The 21,609-nt window shown below is 40.9% G+C and overlaps 1 protein-coding gene across 9 annotated transcripts in view; it reads left to right on the forward strand.

The window, feature by feature from the left end:
- PPP2R2C (protein phosphatase 2 regulatory subunit Bgamma) overlaps positions 1 to 17,146 on the forward strand; it is a 192,239-nt gene extending 175,093 nt beyond the window's left edge. For all 9 annotated transcript variants that reach the window (XM_029961852.1, XM_018089109.3, XM_029961866.1 and 6 more), the window contains 3 exons: positions 419 to 588; positions 5,227 to 5,318; positions 14,268 to 17,146. In XM_029961852.1, coding sequence (XP_029817712.1) covers positions 419 to 588; positions 5,227 to 5,318; positions 14,268 to 14,559 — 554 coding nt within the window. In that variant the 3' untranslated portion in view covers positions 14,560 to 17,146. The remainder of the gene's footprint in view (positions 1 to 418; positions 589 to 5,226; positions 5,319 to 14,267) is intronic.
- Positions 17,147 to 21,609: the final 4,463 nt, after the last annotated feature.

A 21,609-nucleotide genomic window follows, 5' to 3' on the forward strand; every position in this document is an offset into this window, starting at 1 on the left:
TTACCAGGGATGCCAGGACTGTTGTGGGACCATAAGTACACCTCTCATGTGACAGGGATGCCTGAATTTTGGTAATATCAAGAAACAGGATGTGCAGATTCTAGAAAGGATGACCATAGATGAACTGCCTTGCTGTAGGTATCTGTAGTCAACTAACTGGTGTATTTACATAATTTCCCAAAGTGATGCTTTGAGTCCATAGCTATAACATTAATTAATATAGTATTTAAAACTTACAGTTTGTATTTTTATATAAAGTAAAAGAATAAATTAAGTGCTGGGCATATAATTAGTTCTGTATCGTGTTCCTTGGTAGATTGAATTACGTGTTTCACAAGAAATGCACACTTCAGGTTGTACAACAGAGCATTTTTTCATATAATTCTAATTTGTCTCTTGCTTCTGTTTCTTTGAACAGTTTACGAAGAACCAGAAGACCCCAGCAACAGATCATTTTTTTCAGAAATTATATCTTCAGTGTCAGATGTCAAATTCAGTCACAGTGGTAGATACATGCTAACAAGAGATTACCTCACTGTCAAGGTTTGGGATCTGAACATGGAAACAAAGCCCGTAGAAACATACCAGGTAGGAATCTCCTGTGTCTTAAAATGCAACAATATAAAAGCATCTCACCATTCAAAACCTGAATGTTTTTGTAAACTTCTCATCTGAGAAGCAGCAAGCTCAGGAACTCATCAATGTGGCCAAAATCCTCACAGTTGTGTCCTTGTAGGTAGAAAAGAGCAATTTCAGCATTAGTAAGGAACCTGGGGAGTCAAGATAACACTCCCTGTGGGTTGAGCTCTTGAAAGAAATTATTCTTCTAACAAGGGAAATCATCTCTGCACTCTGGCATCTGCTTTCAAATAATACATCTCACTATTAACATTTAAAGTTACTGAGGGAAGATTTTGTGTGTTGCTTAACCCTCTGCTCCTGCAAGGACTGCTTAGAGTTTACACCTTTGTCATTTCAGGACTGCTTTTTAAAACTTCATCTCTGTATTTCTCCCTTGTGCCTAGTTCTAGAAGTTATCAGTGTTAAACCCTGGCATCACCACTGACACAGCAGTTCACAAATGCCAGACAGATACATCTGGTTGCCTGAATTCATTGCGATATTATCCAGACAAAATGCCAGTGGCTTCAGCCAGTGCTAAGTTTGTACTCTGACATCTGTTGTGTTTGGCAATAGAGAGCTGAGCTTACATTTTTTTACTCTGGCTTGAAGAAAGAAAATATGTCTGTGACACAGAAACTCCTTGTTACAAAAATGCAGTAAGGAAAAACTGTCAAGTTACCTACAGAAGAGTATGCAAAGTAGGAAAAATGTCATTCATCTGGCTCGTGTTGCTTACTGAGAGACAGTCCTGTGACAGTCCTAGACCAGTCCCTTCTTTTCTGTGTGTGTATAATGGCAGGTGGGGTACAGTAGTTCACAGTAACTATAATTAAGATTGGTTTTAAAATAACATGTGATGAGAGTTTGGTAGTGTGTCTTGTCAAAACAACCAAAATTTTCCACTATTTGTTAGGTAGTGTTTAGTAGACAGAGTGGGCCCCAGTGTTTTTCAATGCACCTGTTACATTTCAGCAGATACTCTCCAGTGTGTCTCCTATTAGTGCTGGAAAGTCTGAGCCTATGTACCTTTAAGGCTACAGAACTGGTTTTGCACTTAAAATGGCAGTACTTGTAATGCTAAATGTGTTAGAAATGTTGATATGCTGTGAAAATGGAGTGGGAGGGTAAGGGCGAGACTGTGTTTTATATAACAGAATCATATCTCAGATTTTGGCAACTTAGGTAAAACATTATTTTATACCTATGCTAATTTAGTAGGCAGCCTTGTCCCTGGAGAGGAATAGCTGGTCAAGCCAACCTGTTTGTCTTGACACCTGCTTTTATTTCCTCGTGTACGTAGCTGTGAAACAAGCTGGCAACCCTTAAATTAGTCTGACACCCAACAGTAGGGCCAATTAAAAAGTCATATTTCTTCATGCTGAGATGGGAAAAATTAGTATAATGTAAAATTTTCAGTACTGATAATTACAGTCAGAAGCTTATAGAAAAAAAAGACAAGACCCGCAACAACAACCCCCCTATAAATATAACAGTGTTCTTACTGCCTTACTTTAACCTTTGCATTGCCTTTTGTTTTTGAATATTTGTCCAGTGCCTTGTAAAGAATATACAGATGTGTTGCTGAGCATTGCAGTGGACTAAAAGAGAATCTGGAATCTGGGGAGCCTTGGGAAGCCAATGACACAGGACTCCAGAGGATTCACATAGTTCAGCTGCTCTGAGCAACCCTTCATGTTTTTTAACTGCAGAGAGTAGAAAGATTCTGTTCTAAGAAAAAGTGGTTTAAATGACTCTCTTAAATAATTTGTCTTGCAGATATCTCTCTCTCACATACCTAAATCTCATATATAAACTTGGAAATCTCTCAAAAGGTTTTTTTGTGGTAGATCGCCTGAAGGCAACAAATAAACCTAACATTTTCAGTTATGTACCCACATAATTATGATGACAAATATATCATTAAAAGATTAAAAGGTGCTCATTAAAAGATTGTATTTCTCATTTCATCCACTGCATGGTAGCCACTTAGATATTACCTAGGTGTGAGACTCATGAAGAGGGTCATAACAGGAGACTTCACACGGAGCTGTAAGAAAAAGCAAAGTCTATAACTGTGCTGCTTCATTATCAGGTTACAATTTTAGCATTAAAAAAACCAACAAACAAAAATGAATGACTCATGGAGGTCCTTTTTCATATCAGTGCTGTGGCTCAAAGAATGCTGTTGCATAGAGCAGCTGTTGCAGTCCTGCTGACCACATCTGCTGACTGTTCCAACATGATTTTCTCCTGTTCATACTTCACACAATAGAAAAAGGGACAGAGTATGGTCACTGGACAGCACTAAGAGAGCCATACAGCCAAGTGGCCAATGCTTGAATGTTGCAAGGCAGCCCTGCCTAATAGCTTACTCTTCTGATGCTGCCAGGTGAATTAACCCAGCAGAAGCCTCAGCAGCAGCAAAGTGAACACTCATAATGGCTTGATCCACTTTTGGCAGGGTCTGTAGCATAGGGATTCGGAGTAATGTGTCACCAGTGCAATTCCTGATTGTGTCTATTCAGTCCCAGCAAAATAGCTCCCTGTGCAGATATGTAGTCTGGATCACAGAATTGCAAGATAATTCCATGAGGGTCTGACCTAAAACATTGCAGTGAAGAAAAGGTGAATGCCTTTGGTAATTGGTTAGGAATTAATTTGGTTTGGATTCAAATACTATTCTTATGTGATAAGACCAATATGTAACAGACAAGGCAAATCTGATTTTACCCTCAGTTGGTAGTGGCAGATGAACATATAAACAGGGTGAAAATGAAGTGTTTCTTCCAGTTAGTTTTTCATAGTCACTTCAAGGGTCCAAATGTGTTCAAATGTGTTAACAAAAGGGCCACATAAGGAGCAAGGTGGTTGTCCAAGGCAGTAGTTCAAGTCTGACAGTCTTGACTTGACAGTCAACAAAAAGGAATTGAGACCTTGGAGTGGTAGGACATCTGAGAGAGGAATTGCAAAATGCTTTTTGACAGAGCTGATAGAAAGGCACAGCTCCAAGCTGTGGAGTTGGGCACACTTTGCAAAGGGTGTGTACGTGGCAGTGGTCATGACAGATGGCTGCTGGAAATGGTAACAAGAGAAAGACCTAAAAATGACAGTCAATGAGGCAAATGATCTCCCTTCTGCCTTAACGAGCCTATTTCTTCCAAGTGCTGGGAGCTCAAAAAGATGATAAAGGAAAGAACTCTAGTTCTGTAAAACATTACAGTGCTAACATAAAAAGGCTTAAGTAAAGAGAAAATTAAAGGATTTAATTACAAGAGGTGCAGGAAACTGCATCGATACTAAAAGTGTTCTGACCTATTGCTCACCATGAAGATAAATGCATTTAATTGTGAAATGCTCTACCTGCATCTGACATTTGGCAATTATTTGCTGTATAAGGTGTTATCTTTTAATGCACAGTTCAGTGTTCATTAATTTATTAATGAAAACTGATCCATAACTAAAATTTATCATCCCTAATAACCTTATGTTACAAATATTCTTTGGCTATTGTATAATTTGGCAATTGAAAATGGGTTAGTTTAAAGAAAATATAAGTGAAAGGTCATTGTTCTTCACCTGGTCTTGACAGAAAATATTTTGCCAGAAGAAATGTTTTGCCCTCAGGACAGGGAAGGATGCTGAGCAACCACAAGCAGGAACAGTTTCACCGAACTTGCAAGAACCAGTAACCTTAGTATGCCAGAGCCAAATTATGTCCCTGGGTCATTGGGTTGGTGTGTCAACTCCAAGAGAGGCCACCCATGCACCTTTGTTTTACAGCTTCTACAGTAGCTAGAAGAAAACATCACGAATGGAAATGCATTAGTAAATTTGTCTAGGCAGGGATTTTTGAGCTTATTGTTTCCTTGTGGAATGAAACCAATTATCCAGAGGGAAAACTAATCCAGTTCAGCAAAGGATTGAAACAGTTTGCATGAGATCTCTATGAGAACAAAGTTCTTCTGCTGGTTAGTCCCACTTTTCAAGTAAGTGAGAATTTACAATGTTGTTTCTAAGTCTCAGACAAAGAGGAGGTGTCCTTGGGCTGAATTAGTGTTCTGATTTGCAGCCTGTACAACTGCAGCCTTGTGCTGTATTTGGCTTTTGAAATACTTTACACAAATATATGTAATACCATATACTACAGATTCTTTTAATAGAGCCAAGTTCTTTCTACCACAAGTGAGAGTCCACTTATCTTGGAATATGACCTTTTTGTTACTATTTAAATTAGATTTCGTGCACATTAATTAGCACATCGAGGGTATCAGCTGGTGAAATGTCTCTGGGAATTAGGTTCCACTGAGAAAATCACCCAAGCAGGAAACAAATATGTTGAAGACGGGTGGTGTGCAGCCTGCTGAGGGAAGCAGACTTCGTGCCTTCCTGCAACAGTAATTCTGCATCACCTGGGAAATTGGGCTGTGGAAAAGTACAGATAGCTTCTTTAGAGTTTAAACACAGTTATCTTCTGCAGTGCTACCAGTTTGTGCAGCATATTTTAAAAGTGAACGTGGGAGACAAAGCAGAAAGTGGAGGGCTGGTTGTAAAGTTTTGTATTTTCTTTGATTTCAAGAATAACAGTTATTTTCTTTGAAACAGGTCCATGATTACCTTAGAAGCAAGTTATGTTCCCTCTATGAAAATGACTGCATCTTTGACAAGTTTGAATGTGCATGGAATGGATCAGACAGGTAATCCATCTTTCTGTCCATCACTGTCTTCACTTAGCAGAAGAGCTCCCATATGATGGGGAACAAACCAAAAATAGTTACACATGGTTATTTTCCACATCAATATACAGAATCACACACCAGTGTTCAGGTTGATAAAAGATGTTTGAATATTTGTGCAGTTGTGTTCTGACCTCCTTAGACATGATGTATGCCTTAATACCCTTGGCTCATGCCTTAGGGGAAGAAATCTTCAAATTATGTCCATTTTCACCAAAATCATAACTAGGCTGCAGAAGTTAAAAAGAATTATGCCAACTTTCACAACCCCACCAACACACTAAGGAAACTTGTGTGATCCTGTATTTGCACATGAGCTGCCTCAGAATTGAGTTCATTTACTGGAAACAGAGAGTGAGGAAAGGCAGTCACAGGCACCTACTAATTCTCTGCAAACTGCTGCCAAATGGCACTTCTGATACCTCCCTCCATCAGAGCAGCCTCTTTCCTTATGCACTGAAGGAGAGATCTGTGCTTTTATCTTGGACATAATATCTTGTTGAATATTTTAATGAGAAATACGGTCACAAGTCAGCAAGTGTGAGTGAGGGTGGAATGGGCTAATGCCATAATATTAGCAAATGGTAACAGTAGTTTGTGGAGTAGGAATATTGTGCAGGAATAGCTAGCTGAGAGGACTGGGTTAATAAAAATGGATAAAATCCAAGAGTATAAATGAAAGGTGAGGATTTTAGTTAAAAAAGAACACAAGCCTTCATCTTATCAGTTGGAAACAACTCCCAGGGACATTCATATATGCTAGGTGACTGTGGAAGGGATTAGCAGTCTACAAAATGCATGTGAAAGAGAGCACAGGAGCCAGTGCTGAATGACACACAGTGGCTCCTGGTTCAGCAGAGCTAGGAGCCAAGAGGCAGAAGTTTGGCACTGGGCCTGGAGCTGCTCCTTCAGCTCACTTAGCCTCTCATTTGGGAAAAACAGTCTGTCTCATTGTATTGAAGCAGGCCTGCCCCCCCTGGACTGGGCAAGGACTATGAAACAGAGTGTGGGGCAGCTGTGAAAAAAAGCAAATATGATCCTTGAATGGGCAAGACTGGGATATCCAGCAGAGAAAGAAGTAGTGGTGACATTATGTTGGGCTCTTATTCAAAGACCTTTGGACTGCATTTACACATTTCCTGTCCCTTGTCTCCAAGGTGGATGAAATAATTGAGCAAATGGACAGCTGGTCCAAAGAGAGGAGAGGCCAGGACTTTGGTTTTTATCAGCTTAGCAAAAGAGAAGCCAAGATTATACTTGCTTCTAGTAAGTATATCAGGGAGGTATACATAGGGAGGAAGGAGGATCTAGCTAAGAAAAATGAGAATGACAATGACAGAACAGCAAATAGGTTTTGAGTGTCAAGAGGGTAATTATAACCTGGAAATTAGAGGTAGTTCATACCTGTCCAAAAGTGACAGTGTGGAGCTGTCTTCCCATCCTGAGTGGTGGAGATATGAGAAAGCCAATGGTTTTGATGATGGTGCTCAGGAAATTTGTGAAAGCAGTTATACGTGACTTTGGTTAAAATTACAAGTGTCTGAGCTTGGAAGTACAGAACAAGGTCTCTTCCAGTCCTGTGTTCCATGAACGCAGATAAAGTGTTATGCCATACACTGAAAAAGGGATATCTTTAGACTACTCTCTTTTGCTCAATTCCTGTGCCTGCCCAATGGAAAGATTCTGTCTTTGTTAAGAAATAAAACTTTTACCTTGTATCATTTATTATGCAAATGAAAAAATATTATTCCATTATCTCTGTTGTCTGCATGCCAGACTAATGTGTTTTCTGACATTGAGTTCCCCCTGTGATACAAAATGCTGGCCATTTAAAATTACCAAGGTGGACCACACTGAGCAAACTACTTCCCAAATTGCTCTCACTACAACTTCAGCACCAGCTGTTGTGAAAATGGCTTTGGTATGGTCAGGAAGTGGGAATGATTCACAGAAGTTTTAGAGGAAGAGCCAGGTTTTGAGGCTTTTCTCTGAAACTCCCAAACCCATGCATGAATGGATGTTTAGCAGAGGGTTTTTTCAGTAGCCTGGTTACTGCATGAGTTTGGTCCTACTAGAAATACAAAATTTAAAGCATTTCTTGGAAATACAGATAGTGTTGATCCCTGCCTAAATCTGGCACAGAACAACAGTGCAATCAAATCATGTAGATACTGTGAAACTTTGACAGAGACCCAGGACTTTTCAGGTCTTTTCAAACCATTTTGCTTATCCTTGATGGGAATTCTGAGTGCATTGTATAGGATGGACAGCCACTGGTTCCCAGGCCCAGTCTTTCTCCTCTGGTCAAATGAAGTGCTGCCATCCTCATTACTGCAGTAAGACCACTCTCTGGATAGTTGCCTGGTAATAATAGAATTCTTATTCAATATCAGGATTTAAAGTGAGCTTAATATTTTCATTCCTACTTGACAGATCAGAAAGATCAATGCAGAAAGTAATTATTAAGTGGGAACATTAGGTTGTGAGGGCTTCATTTATTCTACTGCCTGGACACTGAGGCATTATTAGTCATGCACAATTACCAAATCCGTCACTAAACACAATGTGCTGCCCTTGATTATAAGAAACTCTTGAGTACTGAAGCTGGCAACATTTGACAAAAGATAAGGGTTCCCTTTAATTTAGTTGTTTCTTTTTAAGAGTCAAATATATCAGAACTGATGTCCATCTTTTGATGAACATGCACTCTTCTGAGCTCCTTGCTTCTGTGTATGACAAGTGTTGTATTACTACATGCTACAAGGATAATTTCTTCTTGGTGGATCATCATTTAAATAATATTTAGGTACCAGTACCTCTTAAAGGACAGTTCATTTGAATACTAAGGTCACTTAATTTGATCCTTTTGGTATGTATTTTTTTAAAAAGGGCTGCTGCTAAAGATAAGCAATATGTAGTACCAGTACATATTTTAAGAGATGCTGCAGTATTTATATTATTAATCCATCTACATAACAGCAATAACTGCAGTTATTATTCTTATAAACATGTTATTTTTATCTTTAAAGCTACAGCAACAACTTAAAGTGACAGGATTGTTCAGGTAAAAATGAAAGCGTGTTTATTATTTCGGTGAAAATACTTTTTATTCATTTTTGTCATTACTAAGGAGTTAATCTAGGCTATGATAGAACCTGGTGGTGAGGCCGTTCTCAAAAAAAATCAACATACGTGAGCTCTGATTAGAACGTGATTGATGCTCAGTTACTCCAATGAACAGGAACTAATACAATCAGACAGAGCCGATCTCATTTGCTGAAGGGCACATTAATCACTGTGTACTTTGGCTACAGCGGTGGTCAGGGGAGGGAGCCAAGCAGGGGTCGTACACTAATTCAACCAGATGAGCACATATTATCTGTAGTTGAGTATATTACACTAAAATCATGCTATCTTTGTTGTATATACCATTACATGATTATGTAGAATATGTGAGCTCTATTTATACAGCAGTTTAATTTATGTTTTCCATTCACGTCTAAAGCCAAGTCTTTTAATAACGACCCCCAAGACACTGTTTTCTTCCCACTGTCAACAGTTTTCAGTTTTACCTTAAAAATTAGCTCCCTTTTGTAGCTGTTTGCGAGGTAAAGAAACCAGTAAAGGCAAAAAAATAGTAATTCTACATGGTAGTAAGTAAATACCTTAGTTACTATTATATTTTTTTTAAGATTTCAAATGAATGGGTGTATGGGACCCTTCCAGGCAGACTTCTGAATACCGTCATGAGAAGTGATATGCTGTAAGCAAATGGTGAAGTCACATACAACTGTTCAGTCAGTCCTTTCCTACTGAACTGTCATTCATTCCCCTGAATATCCGTCAGCCTTCACTCTAATCAGGCAGAATTGGCAGATCCCATTGGATGAGTTTTTGAAAGTCTATTCCTGTCTGGCAGCACATGCTGGAGAGCTAGAAGACATCATTTTGTTCTCAAGGCTCAGCAAGTCAAATATTAACTTGGAAGTACCTGGGGATCCCTTATTCTTATTCCCAGTCTTATGCTAGCCAGCTGTACCAGAGTGCCACAACCCTGAATCTGGTGTCTCGAGTTTTTCCATCTGCATACTCCCCAGGAGGTTTAAATAAGTTCCTTCTTTGTGATGGGGAGTCAGTGGCTTCACACAGCACAGCATAAAGGAAAATTCCCCAATATGTCAGCAGGTCCTGATTGCTTAGAACAGTGCTTCCTCCTTTCCCTTTGTTATAATAAATATTATTTTTTATTTCTGTGAAGAATGTTTTTGAAGAGTTTTCCTGCAACCAATCTGTTTTTCTTGTTAGGTCAGCTTGTTGTGAAACCAGATACAGTGGACCTTGCATGTCAATCCTAGGAGGTTGCAGATGTGCTGTTCTGCACTGGTACACATGGTAGTGAAATCTTGCAAATTTAGGGGCTAAAAATATAATTGGGAGACAGTTTCAGGTCAAAGAAATGGTCCCTTTTCATGCTGGATGCTTTGAGGGACTCTTTTGCTGCTCTGAGTCTCCTCCCCTCACACCTGCTTGAAGTCCAAGCCTTGCCTCTCCTGCAGTGAGGGGCAGGTTAGCTGGACTCTTCTAGATTTGCTGTCATCCTTAAGCCTGGTGTGTGCTGGTCCTTGAAGCCCTGCCCAGCCTTAGTCCTATCACACCCTCCCTCCATGGTCTCTTGGACAAGAGTGAAGAAGGGGCACTATGACAGGAGCTGAATTTCTCCAGCCAGTAAAAATGTGTGTAGAATAAAAATTTCTATGCATCTAGAAAGACTAATCTGGAGCCCAAAAGTTGTTATCAAAGAGTCTTTAAAAAAAAAAAAAGCTAAACAAGAAAACTAACACAAAACAAGGTGAAACAAGTAATGGTTTGGTTTTTAAGCAAGCCTTAATTCCAGCTGATGTCCCCAGAGCTTCAGGACAAACCCTGACAATCCAGCTGAATAGAGCAGTTTTGACAAAGACTGTTGTTTGCAAGGATGGCTGCAACATGGATGACATTTAAGAGGTTGGCTTGAAGTATGGGAATAACAGATCTGAGAAAGACAGAGCTATGCCAATTCTTAGTGACTGGCATGTTTGATGAAATCTTGTTGCCTAAAAAATACTGTGGAAGATCTCATTGTAGTGTAGTACAAATGATACTGATTGTCTTCTCAAATCCTTTGCTCCAGACAATTTTACAGATTAAAAATTGACTTCTAGAAGAAACAACCTTACCTGAATTTTTGCTGGCTACCAGATCAGCATGGCACAGGGTGAAGAAGCCTGAACTGAATGGGAGCTGTACAGTTAATATTCTGCTAATTTTGAAACTACCTCTCCAGCCCAAATGGGCTTTAGGTCCTGGAGATTTGCTGAAAGCTCATCAAAGTCTGTGTTGTTATTGCCCAGCTGAAAAGCAGATTGCACACCTGGTTGTATGCAAAGCTCTTTCTTACAGCTCTTGTCAAGAATAAAAATTCCTGCAGAATAGACAACCCACAATGCTTTTTTCCCTGCATCCCATGGTAAGCTGGTAGATGACCAGCCTAGACCTGTGATCTCCCAGCATCCTGACATCTGTGGTGTCACAACCTGCACTACCAAATTCTTGTGGGATTCAGGGGCACAAGAACCAGTCATTTGTATGTGATGAGAGAGGAAACACACCCACCAGCTATTTCTCCAGCCTTTAGCCCAGATCGCCATGAAAGGGTGAGCAGTGAGACTTCCAGAAGTAAAACAGAGATGTGAGAGGGCAGAAAAGTCAGAGTGCACTGGAGCATGATCTGTGTCTGAAGTCTGTGTGTGTCTGAGATGATGGTACTCTGAGCAGGTAACTGAGCAGGCTTACAGAACTTGTAAGCCTGCTTTCTAAGTAAAATTAAAAGTAGTTAGGCAGAGCTTTTCAGGGCTGCTCCCTTACACACCTGTGAAGTGATGTGGGGTTTTTTGAGTGAGGGGCTTGCTTTGGTTTCTTGGACCAGCCTCTCTTGCAAGGGTTTTGTGCAAACCTTTGTCATTAAACTGCAGTGCAGAGCAGAATCTGGAAATACAGAACAGACTCTTCCTATATTGAGCTACAATTTATATTCTAATATTTATAAAAAAAATCTCCATGCCGCATTATTGTGCATTGTATTTTCTTGAATGAGAATAAATTGCAGGCTTACATCTAGTTCTCACTCTCTTTTATTGTTATTTTAAGCAGCAGGTAAGGTTATAATCCATCTGTGTTTGTGACCTTGAACAAGAATGGGCACTTTCTCATTTACATAATGCTGTTTTTTACTGAGCCATTAAACTGCAGAAAAACAGGGCCAGCATGAAAAGTAGTCATCTACATATGTTAAAAAAATAACTGCAGTAAATCCAACTGAAAAAAGCAGCTTTTTAAAAACATGTGAGAGTTCAAGAAATTAAAAAGCAAATGGACTGTAAAAGCAGTTTTACTGCAAGTAAAACCTCCTAAAAATAAGCCCCTTAACAAACATCTCTCTCTGCATTTGGTGCACTGGTACTCTGCCAGCATGAAAACTGTTTCCCTGACAGTTCCTGCATTCAGCAGGAGGGGTGCTCCTCATCCCCCTGGGAGCCACAGCTCTGCAGCCTGTGGCACAAGGGTGCCCCAGCACTATGAACCTGTTTCAAAATTTTGCCTTGGGGAAAATATACAGCTGGGCTGTTTGCATCACAAATGGTGTATGTGAGTGCTGAGATATGAAATAACCATTACAGTGGGAGCTGTAATGACAAGACACGGTGATTTGGAAGGAGTGAAACATTTGATTTACTGCTGTTGATTCAATTTCTGAAATAGGCACTAATCTTGATCAATAGGCTTTCTGCAGCTTCTGGGATACATTTTATCAATCTGTCACGCTGACTCTTGTTTTTTAGCCTGTGAGATTCACTTACGCCTTGCTAAGCAGGATTGTGCCAGGCCATTGTGGGTGGGGAAGGTAAGGGAAACCTTATGCAGGCAACCCTGGGGTGGGTAGTACTCCAGGAGAGTAGTGAGGAGCTCTCTGCCAGGGCTGGATGCTGCTGTGTATGGACAAGTGTCTCTGCATCCCCAGTCTCAGCAGCAGAGCAGCTGACACTGTGCTGCCTGCAGACCTCAGGAGAACAGCCCCTCTCCACAGGACCAAGGCTGTAGGTGAGCTGTTGTTGAGGGCAGCGTGTGCTGGGTCTCTGTGCTACCCCATCTAATTTGCAGCAGTTTCCTTTGGCGCTTCAGCAGCTGCACAAAGCTCATTGTGGTATCAGCTGTCATCAAACTCCAGTGTGCCATGACCAAATGTGGAAGCAGGCTGGAGCTGGCAGCTCTGCTAGTGATTCACAGCATCCACACCCAGCTCACCTGCTCTCGTTACCCTGCAGTGCTCTGAGCTGCTGTCAGTCACCAGCTGCAGTGCAGGAGCAGTGAGATGCACAGCTCACATTTGTGACTTTCCCTGTGTATTACTCATTTGTATTACAGTCACTGCTAATGGCCCCAAATGAGATCAAGGCAGCACTGGCTCGAGGCTGTGCTCACAGAGTAAGACAGCTCCTGAATCCAGGAGTGTATAATCTAATCAGCCAATGAGTGTCTGTGTGGTGGAGAGTGTGGTTTATGCCTTTAAATTCTCCCATATTCTCCCATGTGCCATGGTTCCCTGGCTAGTCTGCTGCTCCATACAGATTCCCTCCAACAGCAAAGTGCTAAAGCAGCTGTCATTTGAGATGGAGGTTAGTTTATTAAAGCGAAGCATGTGAAATATGTTGTTGGACTCAACTAGAAAGGCAAATAATTCCTGATTACCTGAGTCTTAAAACTGTACAGCTTTTCCTGTGGAGACCTGAACATTTGGGGTGGTTTCCCTCTTTCAGAAAGGAAATTCAGAAGAAAAACATCCTATTTGGGGCTGAGACAGAAGAGTAGAGCATGGCCCTGGCTTCTCATATGGAAAAAGTTCACAGGGGATGAGCTTTCGAACAAGGCTCTGAAACCCATGATTATGCTAATCCAATAACCTGAGGGCCGTGGATGAAATCCTGAATTCATTAAAGTTAGTGACAAAATATCCTCCCCTAGGGACTAGGGGAATGAAGCAACTGGCAATCCATTATTTCAAACTACAAGCTGATTAATGGGGTAATTTTTATACAGATCGAGGTATGTTTTCTGTCTCTTTTTCCCAGACCCAGAAATATATCCTGACTTGATGTTTCATTCAAACTTCATACAAGAGATGACAGAATCCTGTTTATTAATGTGTTTATTTCTATGAAGCATTGTAGATACAAATCTTAATGGTGTCTGGACTTGCAAGGTCTGTGGCTTCAGAAAGGAAAAGGGTTTATTCTGGAAAGAATTTGGTATGATTTTTCAGAACTGTACGAAACACCTTTCTTCAAAATATTTGTTAAAGTATATAATTATGTACTAAATCTTACTGTTGTATGAAAAGGTTTGAAATACTTGGAAAAATTTTTTAAACTGCTTCTGGAATCACAGTAAAACTGAGCTGTCATTGAAGGTAAAAGCTCTGGAGAAAGAAAAAAGCCTGAAGTATATGATCCTTAAGTGCTCATAAAAAGCTGGAGAGTAGTTAAAAATAGCATAAATAAAAGCATATTGCTTTTACTGTCTTGTGAAGTCAGTCTCTTGATGTCAGGGTCCTTACATTTTGTGCATGCTTCAGGATGCATGTTTTGGGGTAACTGTAACTGTAATAAATTGAAAGAGGAAGACATTGGTAGAAGAAAACCATTTTGGGACATACTGAGGAACTTCCCTTTTTATTATTCTTTCCCATCTGAAACCAGAAGACAACTTAGCTTAAGGCTAAACTCAGCTATCCTGATCCAGTCACGTTAGCAGGCTTCCCACCAGCTGCTGTTTTTTAACTGTCTTTGTTTTCGCTCTCTTTCTTTCTCTCTCCAGTGTGATAATGACAGGTGCTTATAACAACTTTTTTCGAATGTTTGACCGAAATACAAAGCGGGATGTTACCTTGGAGGCCTCCCGAGAGAGCAGCAAACCACGAGCTATTCTTAAGCCCCGGAGAGTCTGCGTTGGAGGCAAACGGAGGAAAGATGACATCAGTGTTGATAGTTTGGACTTTACTAAGAAGATCTTGCACACAGCATGGCACCCAACTGAGAACATCATTGCTATAGCAGCGACAAACAATCTGTACATATTTCAGGATAAAGTGAACTCAGAAATGCACTAGATTTATCAATATCCCTCTATATTTACAAACCAGCCTTTTGAGAGTTGTAGAAGGATGTGATCTTCACAAAAATTGTGGCTTCTGTGGTGGGATTTGTAGGTTGCATCCTTTCATCCCTCAGCCTGTATCATTATTGGTGGCAAGCCAACTATTTTCCATCACTGCAACAGTATGAGTAAAAGGCACGGCTGCAAATCCAGTACTATGGTCTGTATCGATCCCTCTAAACAAACTGGGATATTTATTCACTTTGGGAACGTTCCTGAGGAGAGCTGAGGCTCCTCAACTCCCGTCCATCCTTTCAAGGGTCTCAGTGGTTTGCAGGACTGTGCTGTTCTGGTGCCCTGCCTGCTTTTGCAGCCACAGCATTTACCACATTGTTAGAGCTTTTTGCCTCGATCTCTTGATTGTTGTTTTTTTTTTTTCCAGTACTGTTTTCCTGTCTATCAACTAAGCTGAGCCTGTTTGAGAGAATGAATAGCCACATCCCTTTCGAGCATGTGGCACATTGGAGGGGCCTCATGACAGTTATAGCTGGAAGCAGAATCCCTGCTGGTGAAAAGCTGCCCCATCTCACCCATCCCATTCCCTTCTTTACAATGCCCTCTTATTTATTTATTTATCATGTTACTTTGTGCTTCACCTTCCCAAGTGAGTAAGTTACAGACTGCTATAGTTACTCAGCCAGTTTATGTTAGGAAGTTTATTCTCCATAGATCTCTTTGCTCTGTTTAAAACAGTAAGTAGTGTCTTAATTGTGTGGAGGACTGTTAAAAAACTTGGCATTGCCACTCCAGAGGGACCGTCTGGTCAGACAGAGCCTGGCAGTTAACACATAAACCCATCCTACCATTTGGGGGTTGGAGTTCTGGAAACCTTGGCTAGAAGTGCTATGAAGGCAACAACCACCTTGAGTGGGAACTAAGTTACATCACTGTAACTGGGTAAAGTCCCTTATTTGTTGATTGCAGAATGGTTATGTTAATCCTGGCCTTTGGGGGTTATAGGCAGTGCCTGGTATCTGTTAACTGTGAAAGGAATGATACTGTGAGAGGCAGCACTGCTCGGTGAATTTTAATGCTTTGAAATGAGTCCACTGTTGGGAGACAAAATTATTCCTGGAGAAACATGAAAAATCAAAAAATTCAAACCAAACAAAACCTTCTCCCATATAAATACTGTTAGATCTGTCTCAGTTATAAAATGATTAGTGATGTAAGTGGAAAAGGAAAGTACACACAATGTAGTGCATGCATGAATGATACAGGGATGGTGCAGTGGGCTGGAAGCCCTTCTAATACAGGAAAAGAAAGTTCTGCTGCACCCCCAATAGCTCTGGCAGAAAATTCAGGATCCCAAAGGATTTCTACTCAAACCGTGAATAAAAGAGCACAACTCACATGGCCTGTTAATCTGCCCATATTAAAACTCCTCAGAAAAAAAAAAAGTCTTTAAGCCATTATGCACTGATTTCTTGGTAAGTGGAGAATGTACTGATGAAGGGATCTGCATGCTTTTATATTTCAGTTTGGGGGGAAGGGTGGGTGAAAATCCGCTTACAAGAAATAAAAAACCAAACTCTACAGCTTTTATATGACATCTCAACACAACACCTGAAATCTGTCTGTTTGAAGTTTTCTACATTAATGCTGTATATTTTGTGTGTAGAAGCACAAACGCATGTGCACCAGTTTCCAGCCACACTAAACACATATGGTATGAAATGTGTAGGGTAATTCTGAAGGGAACAAAGAATGTTTGTTTATAAAATACTGTGTGCTGTAGTGGGCATGGACAGTATATGTACATACTTATTCTAATGAAATTTAACAAAATTGCCTTTTCCTTTTTTTTTTCCTTGTAAAAAGGTTTAAGAATGTGGTAAATTGTATAGAGAACTTGTTAATGCCAAACTACTGCTTCAAGGGTGTCATACAATTTCTTTGACTTTTGGCCCCCTCCATTAACCTTTGCAGCTCAAAAAGAAAAAAAAATTGCTGTCAGCTCATATTGGCATTTACAGCTAGAGATACTGTAAAACATATATTTAGCTTTTAACAGTCTGAAGTAAGAGTCTATAGATAACTTATTATAAAGCAGATCTTAATGCAACGATTTTTTGTTTTTCATTTGAAGTACCTTACTCTGTTACAGCTTTGGGTACCAAAAAGAACATGTTAAAATTAAATAAAGAAATATATCTTTGGAGCTTTATAAAACTAATTAAATACCCAACCAAAATACCATTAAGTGATTATAGAGGAAATAAATAGAAACCTTTCAAAGACCAGTATTCCGTTCCTGTCTTTGACATCACTGCTACAGATCGGTTTCCTGGTTTCTTGAATGTATGGAGAGTTAACATCGTCATTGTGAACGTTTCCAACTTCCTTTCTCTTTTTAGTTTGAGCTTTCAGTGGCGTAGAGTAAGTGATGGTAAAGTTGGTAAATCTGATTGTTTTGAAAGCTGTTGTTCATGGCTGCATTTTTTGTGTTGCACAAATTAGCTAATTGTTGTTGAATAAAAATATAAATATGTTAATACCAGCTTTTTCAATAAAACTACAACCAAAAAAAGGCATAAATAGATGACTTCAAGGCACAGCTTATTTTTAAGCTAGGCAAGAAAGAGTTGTTTAGCTCCTTTTATGAAGAAGGAAGAGTTGGGGATCGGCACTTAGAGGACAAGCTACTATGGGAACCTCAAGTGTTGTGGCAGGTAGAGAAGTAAACACAGTTCCAGGAGTTGGATCAGGGGTGTAGTGTGATGGAGAGTGTGCACAGCTGGAGATACACTCTGGGCTCAGTCCTTGGGCCAGCTGCTTCTTCTGCTCATAGCCCAAGCTAGAGTTTAGGAGACTTGAGTCTCAGTCTCCTACAGATGGAATAAGACACGTGTGCAATGTGGATTGACACACAAAATCACAGGGTAAGAAATTGGCATTAATGCCATCACTGGCCAGGTTGGAGACCTTTCAGCACAGCGGATTGTGGGGGCAGGTCTGGGGTGTGTCGAGGCCTGGCCTCCCAGATGAGACAGATACTGGCCCAGGTGACAAACCAGACTGCTACCAGCAGAGCAGCATCCCACTTCCCCCCCCCACTCTTTGCACAAGGTAAAATAAAACAAAATAATTAAATAAAAAGACAAATGCTGGCTTGGCACACACACCTAAAGCTAGGAAAGCATTCCCTTCCCGGCCCAAGCTGATGCCTGAGCCTCCCTGGTGGTCATGATGCTTGCCCCAGGTCTGGGACGGCTCTCTGGACTCTCAGTCCAAGGCAGCTGACCCTGCCTGCCTGTCCTGCACGGTGCTCTGGGAGTGTAAACCCGCTCACCATCAGCACACAAGAGTTAGACACTGAGAGGCTGAGGCCATTTTCTGGATGCAGACCAGAATAAATTTGCCTCAGCTGTTACATGAGGCAAGTGTGTGGCTTTGCACAGCTCTCCCAGAGCTTAGATGATAATTTTTTTGCCCTTTTTTGGGAAGACACAGTCAATCCCACTCATTTAGATGGACAAATATGACTAGGCACTGAAGAGAGAAATCTGAGATGAAAATCAACACATCAAGCAATACACTATTTACTTTTCCAGGTTCCCTTTTCATCCCCAAATACCCAGTAGGAGCAGAAGCCAGATGGCTGACTCTCATGCTTTTGAAATTTTCACACGCATACTTAGTAGCTGCATACAGCAGTTTAACCCTCTGTGGGCTGGGGGGAGATACTGGCACGAGCCACCTGCTCTGGTTTGCAGCCAGCACGTTGTCTTGCTTTCAGGCAGAGTTAAGTCCTTTGGAGCCTTCAGTTGGAGCCTTTGGTTGACCCTGATGAGAGAGCAAGTATACGGATTGTTTGCCCTTATATCCAATTTTTAGTAACCTTATTATCATCAATTTTCTCCCACTCCCAATAGGAACTCTTTTCCATTTGCAGTCTTCTCAGCAAATTGCATTACATCTAAAATTAGAGCATGAATTCGCTTACCTTGCTCATGTAGCAGAATCAGGATTACTGGAGTGGGCCTAATTTTGTAGGGACAGAGAGTGTTTCTTAAGCTTTGTGAAGCCATGGAACAGTCTGGATATTCTGTAGAGGCCAGTTCACTCTGCATTCTGGAAAGGTTTGCTCTCAGAGATCACCATGAAAAATGCATTTCTTAGAAATGAAACTTTCTTTTCCTTCTCACTGTCTTTGGATGAGGATCAAACTTTTACTCGTGTAAAAGTGAGCACAACTCTTTAGGCAGTTGTAGATCCTGAATCTGGCCCATGATACAAAGCATGTTTACTGAGTAAACTTAGCTCAGTTCCCTCAGCTATATAAGCTGCCATGAATATGGATCGGCCAGGTGAGGTTCACTTATTACTTGTCTTGCCATTTGCCAAGTGGAGACCCTCAATGAGCAGGACAAGATCCTTAAACCAACAATTCCATTAAGCAATTATTTTAATTATCACAGTGAAGCTATACATTCTTTTTATGACATGGCTGCTAAAATGAATAAACTCTACAACAGTGACTCTATCAAAGTATGCAGGGTGGTTTTCTGGACAGCCACTTCTTGGTTTAAAACTAGTACTAATCATACATGTGTGTCTCATGCAAAAGCCTGGTCCAAGATGTTTCAACGGGTTCTCAAGCAGATTAAATATAGGGCCAAGTTCTTCAGTTGGCACTAGGTTACATGAATATGGCAATGTGCCTGTGCTCTAGGGAGAGGAGCACTTAGCTCAGAGAACTCCAGAAACCCCATCACTTTCTGTGGCTTCATCATCATTTATTGAATAGGAGGAACAGAATAACTCCTGGGGGAGAAAAACTCACTACGAATTATAAAAAGTAAGTAATTGAAATTGGAATTAAGGTGTCAGATTGGGAGAAAAGGAGTTTGATATTCCTTCATTCTTTACCTGTAACATAAATACTACCCAAGCAAGACACCAGAGTGAGACCCAACTGTCAATAACTTGAGCCAGCACCTCAGCCTTAGCAGGTTCTTGCTTTCATTTCTCCTTGGCAAGGCTTGAACACCCTCAACAGTCCTGCCAGGTGCTCTAGACCAGGCTCCTTCTCACTTTAGTGTGAAGATGCAGAAAGAAGCAGAGGTTTCCCTCAGATAGGAGAGATGCTGGCATTGCAGTCTGTTTGCAATACAGAAAACAATGATCACAGTAAATTTATGCACATCTTTGACTGTCTTGTGGAAGAGATGGGGAGGAGAACATTGTTCATTCAGTTATCGTCCCCTGACATCTCTGCTAACACCTCTCTGAGATGAACAGCTGCACTCTCTGTTTCTCACAGCTATTGATCTGCAAACCCAGATAGATGTTGCTGCATCAATTGCACTCTGTCAACATGTTCAAAATATTCTCTTCAACCTTTGCAGGTAAAGACTTATTTTAGAATGAAATGAGAGATAAGCTGCGCTATTTTATACCGCCTTCCTCCACACATTTTGTAAGGCTTTCTTTTAAAATATTTGGTTATTTTGAGCTGCTATTGTAATATTGCTAATGAATGTTGAGGAATCTAGTGCTACTTTTAAATCTGTATCTCCTAATCACTTTGTAGAGCTGCAAGAAATCTCTTCCTTGCACAGCTTAAACCCAAGGTGCTGTCAAACCTGTCCCAAAACTAGATTCTCCTGAGATCCAATCTTCATTACAAAAGAGCAGAGATGATTCTTTCTTGGGAAGGACAATTGAAGCCTGAAGCTATCCAAGGCAGGGGACAGAAAGATTTCCCTTGCTTCCTCTACAGAGTCTTATTCCACACCCCACCCCTAGCCTGTTCTGCTACCTGTTCTTCCTGTGTTACCTTTCCTTCCACCACATCCTATCACTGTCCATGTTTTCCCTTCAGACTCTTCCTTGGGCCACACCCAGTGTCCAGAATCCGGTAAAACCCCCAGTGACTCCCACCACTGGGCCAAGCACAGCCACCTCAGCTGGCCACAGGAGCAGTTTCTCATAGGCACAAGGGTAAGGGCCCTGTCACCTCCCTCTCTCCTGAGCTGTCAGAGAGGAAAGCTCTATTTGCCAATATACTATCTTTCAAGTGGAAGATCCACAGAATTGGAGAGATTGTTTCTTAGCAACCACCAGTGCATTAAGAAAGCAGTTTAACTGTTTAAACCTTCAATTATAAAATCCAGTACAAAGAGGTAACTGTCATGTGCAGGACACAAAGCCCTTCCTGTGATTCCAGGGATGTGGCTGCCTTATGCACATTCACCTGCCAAAGGCACCCAGAGTTAACTTTCTCCCTTTCCAGCATACACAAGAGGGTGCTGTCATGGCCCACACCCATATAATTTGCTCTCTTGCAGGAAGTGAAGTGAAGACATCTTTTTGCAGAGAAACCCTGAGGGTTTGTATATTGGTCTCATCCCCATGGGACCAAAGTGAGATCTTCAGGAGTTTCCCAGGGAAATAAAGAGGTTCCACAATGAAAACCCAGAGTGAAATAGGCACTGTGATCAGGAAGTAGGGCTGTGATCACTTGACATGAGGTGGCATTATGTATCTATTCCCTGATTTGTACAGCTTAGTATTCCCATCTTTTTCCTTACAGCATAGCACCTTAATTATCAATCTTCAGATACACCTTTCCCTTAGTTCTCTTATTCCAAAGATTTGTGCCAGGCACAGACTGGAGCCAGGCCTCTCTCTGCTTTATGTGGACACCACACACAACAGATGTTGGGAGGTTTTCTTACCATGACTGCAGCAAACCTGGATTTCATCCTTGACCTGACAAAGTTACAACAAAAACAATAGGGCTTCTGTAAAAGTTAGTTTAGAGAAATCACCATTTTCTGTCTCAAAAACTTTGTGTCTTGCCCATATTTAGTGCACATTGTATTCCATTCTACATTGTTCTCAATGACCTGATCCAAGTTGTGTGATTGCACTTGGCAACAACAGGACAAACCCCATTGTACTGCAAATGGAGCTACAAGGGCTGTTGTTAATCCCTCCAAAGGGAGCTGCCTGAGAGGAACACACAGTAGAAGCAGTGCAGAGTCCTTCATCCACA

The sequence above is a fragment of the Manacus vitellinus genome, unplaced genomic scaffold, assembly GCF_001715985.3.
Source record: "Manacus vitellinus isolate BGI_N305 unplaced genomic scaffold, ASM171598v3 scaffold_0_pilon, whole genome shotgun sequence".
Lineage (NCBI taxonomy): Eukaryota > Metazoa > Chordata > Aves > Passeriformes > Pipridae > Manacus > Manacus vitellinus.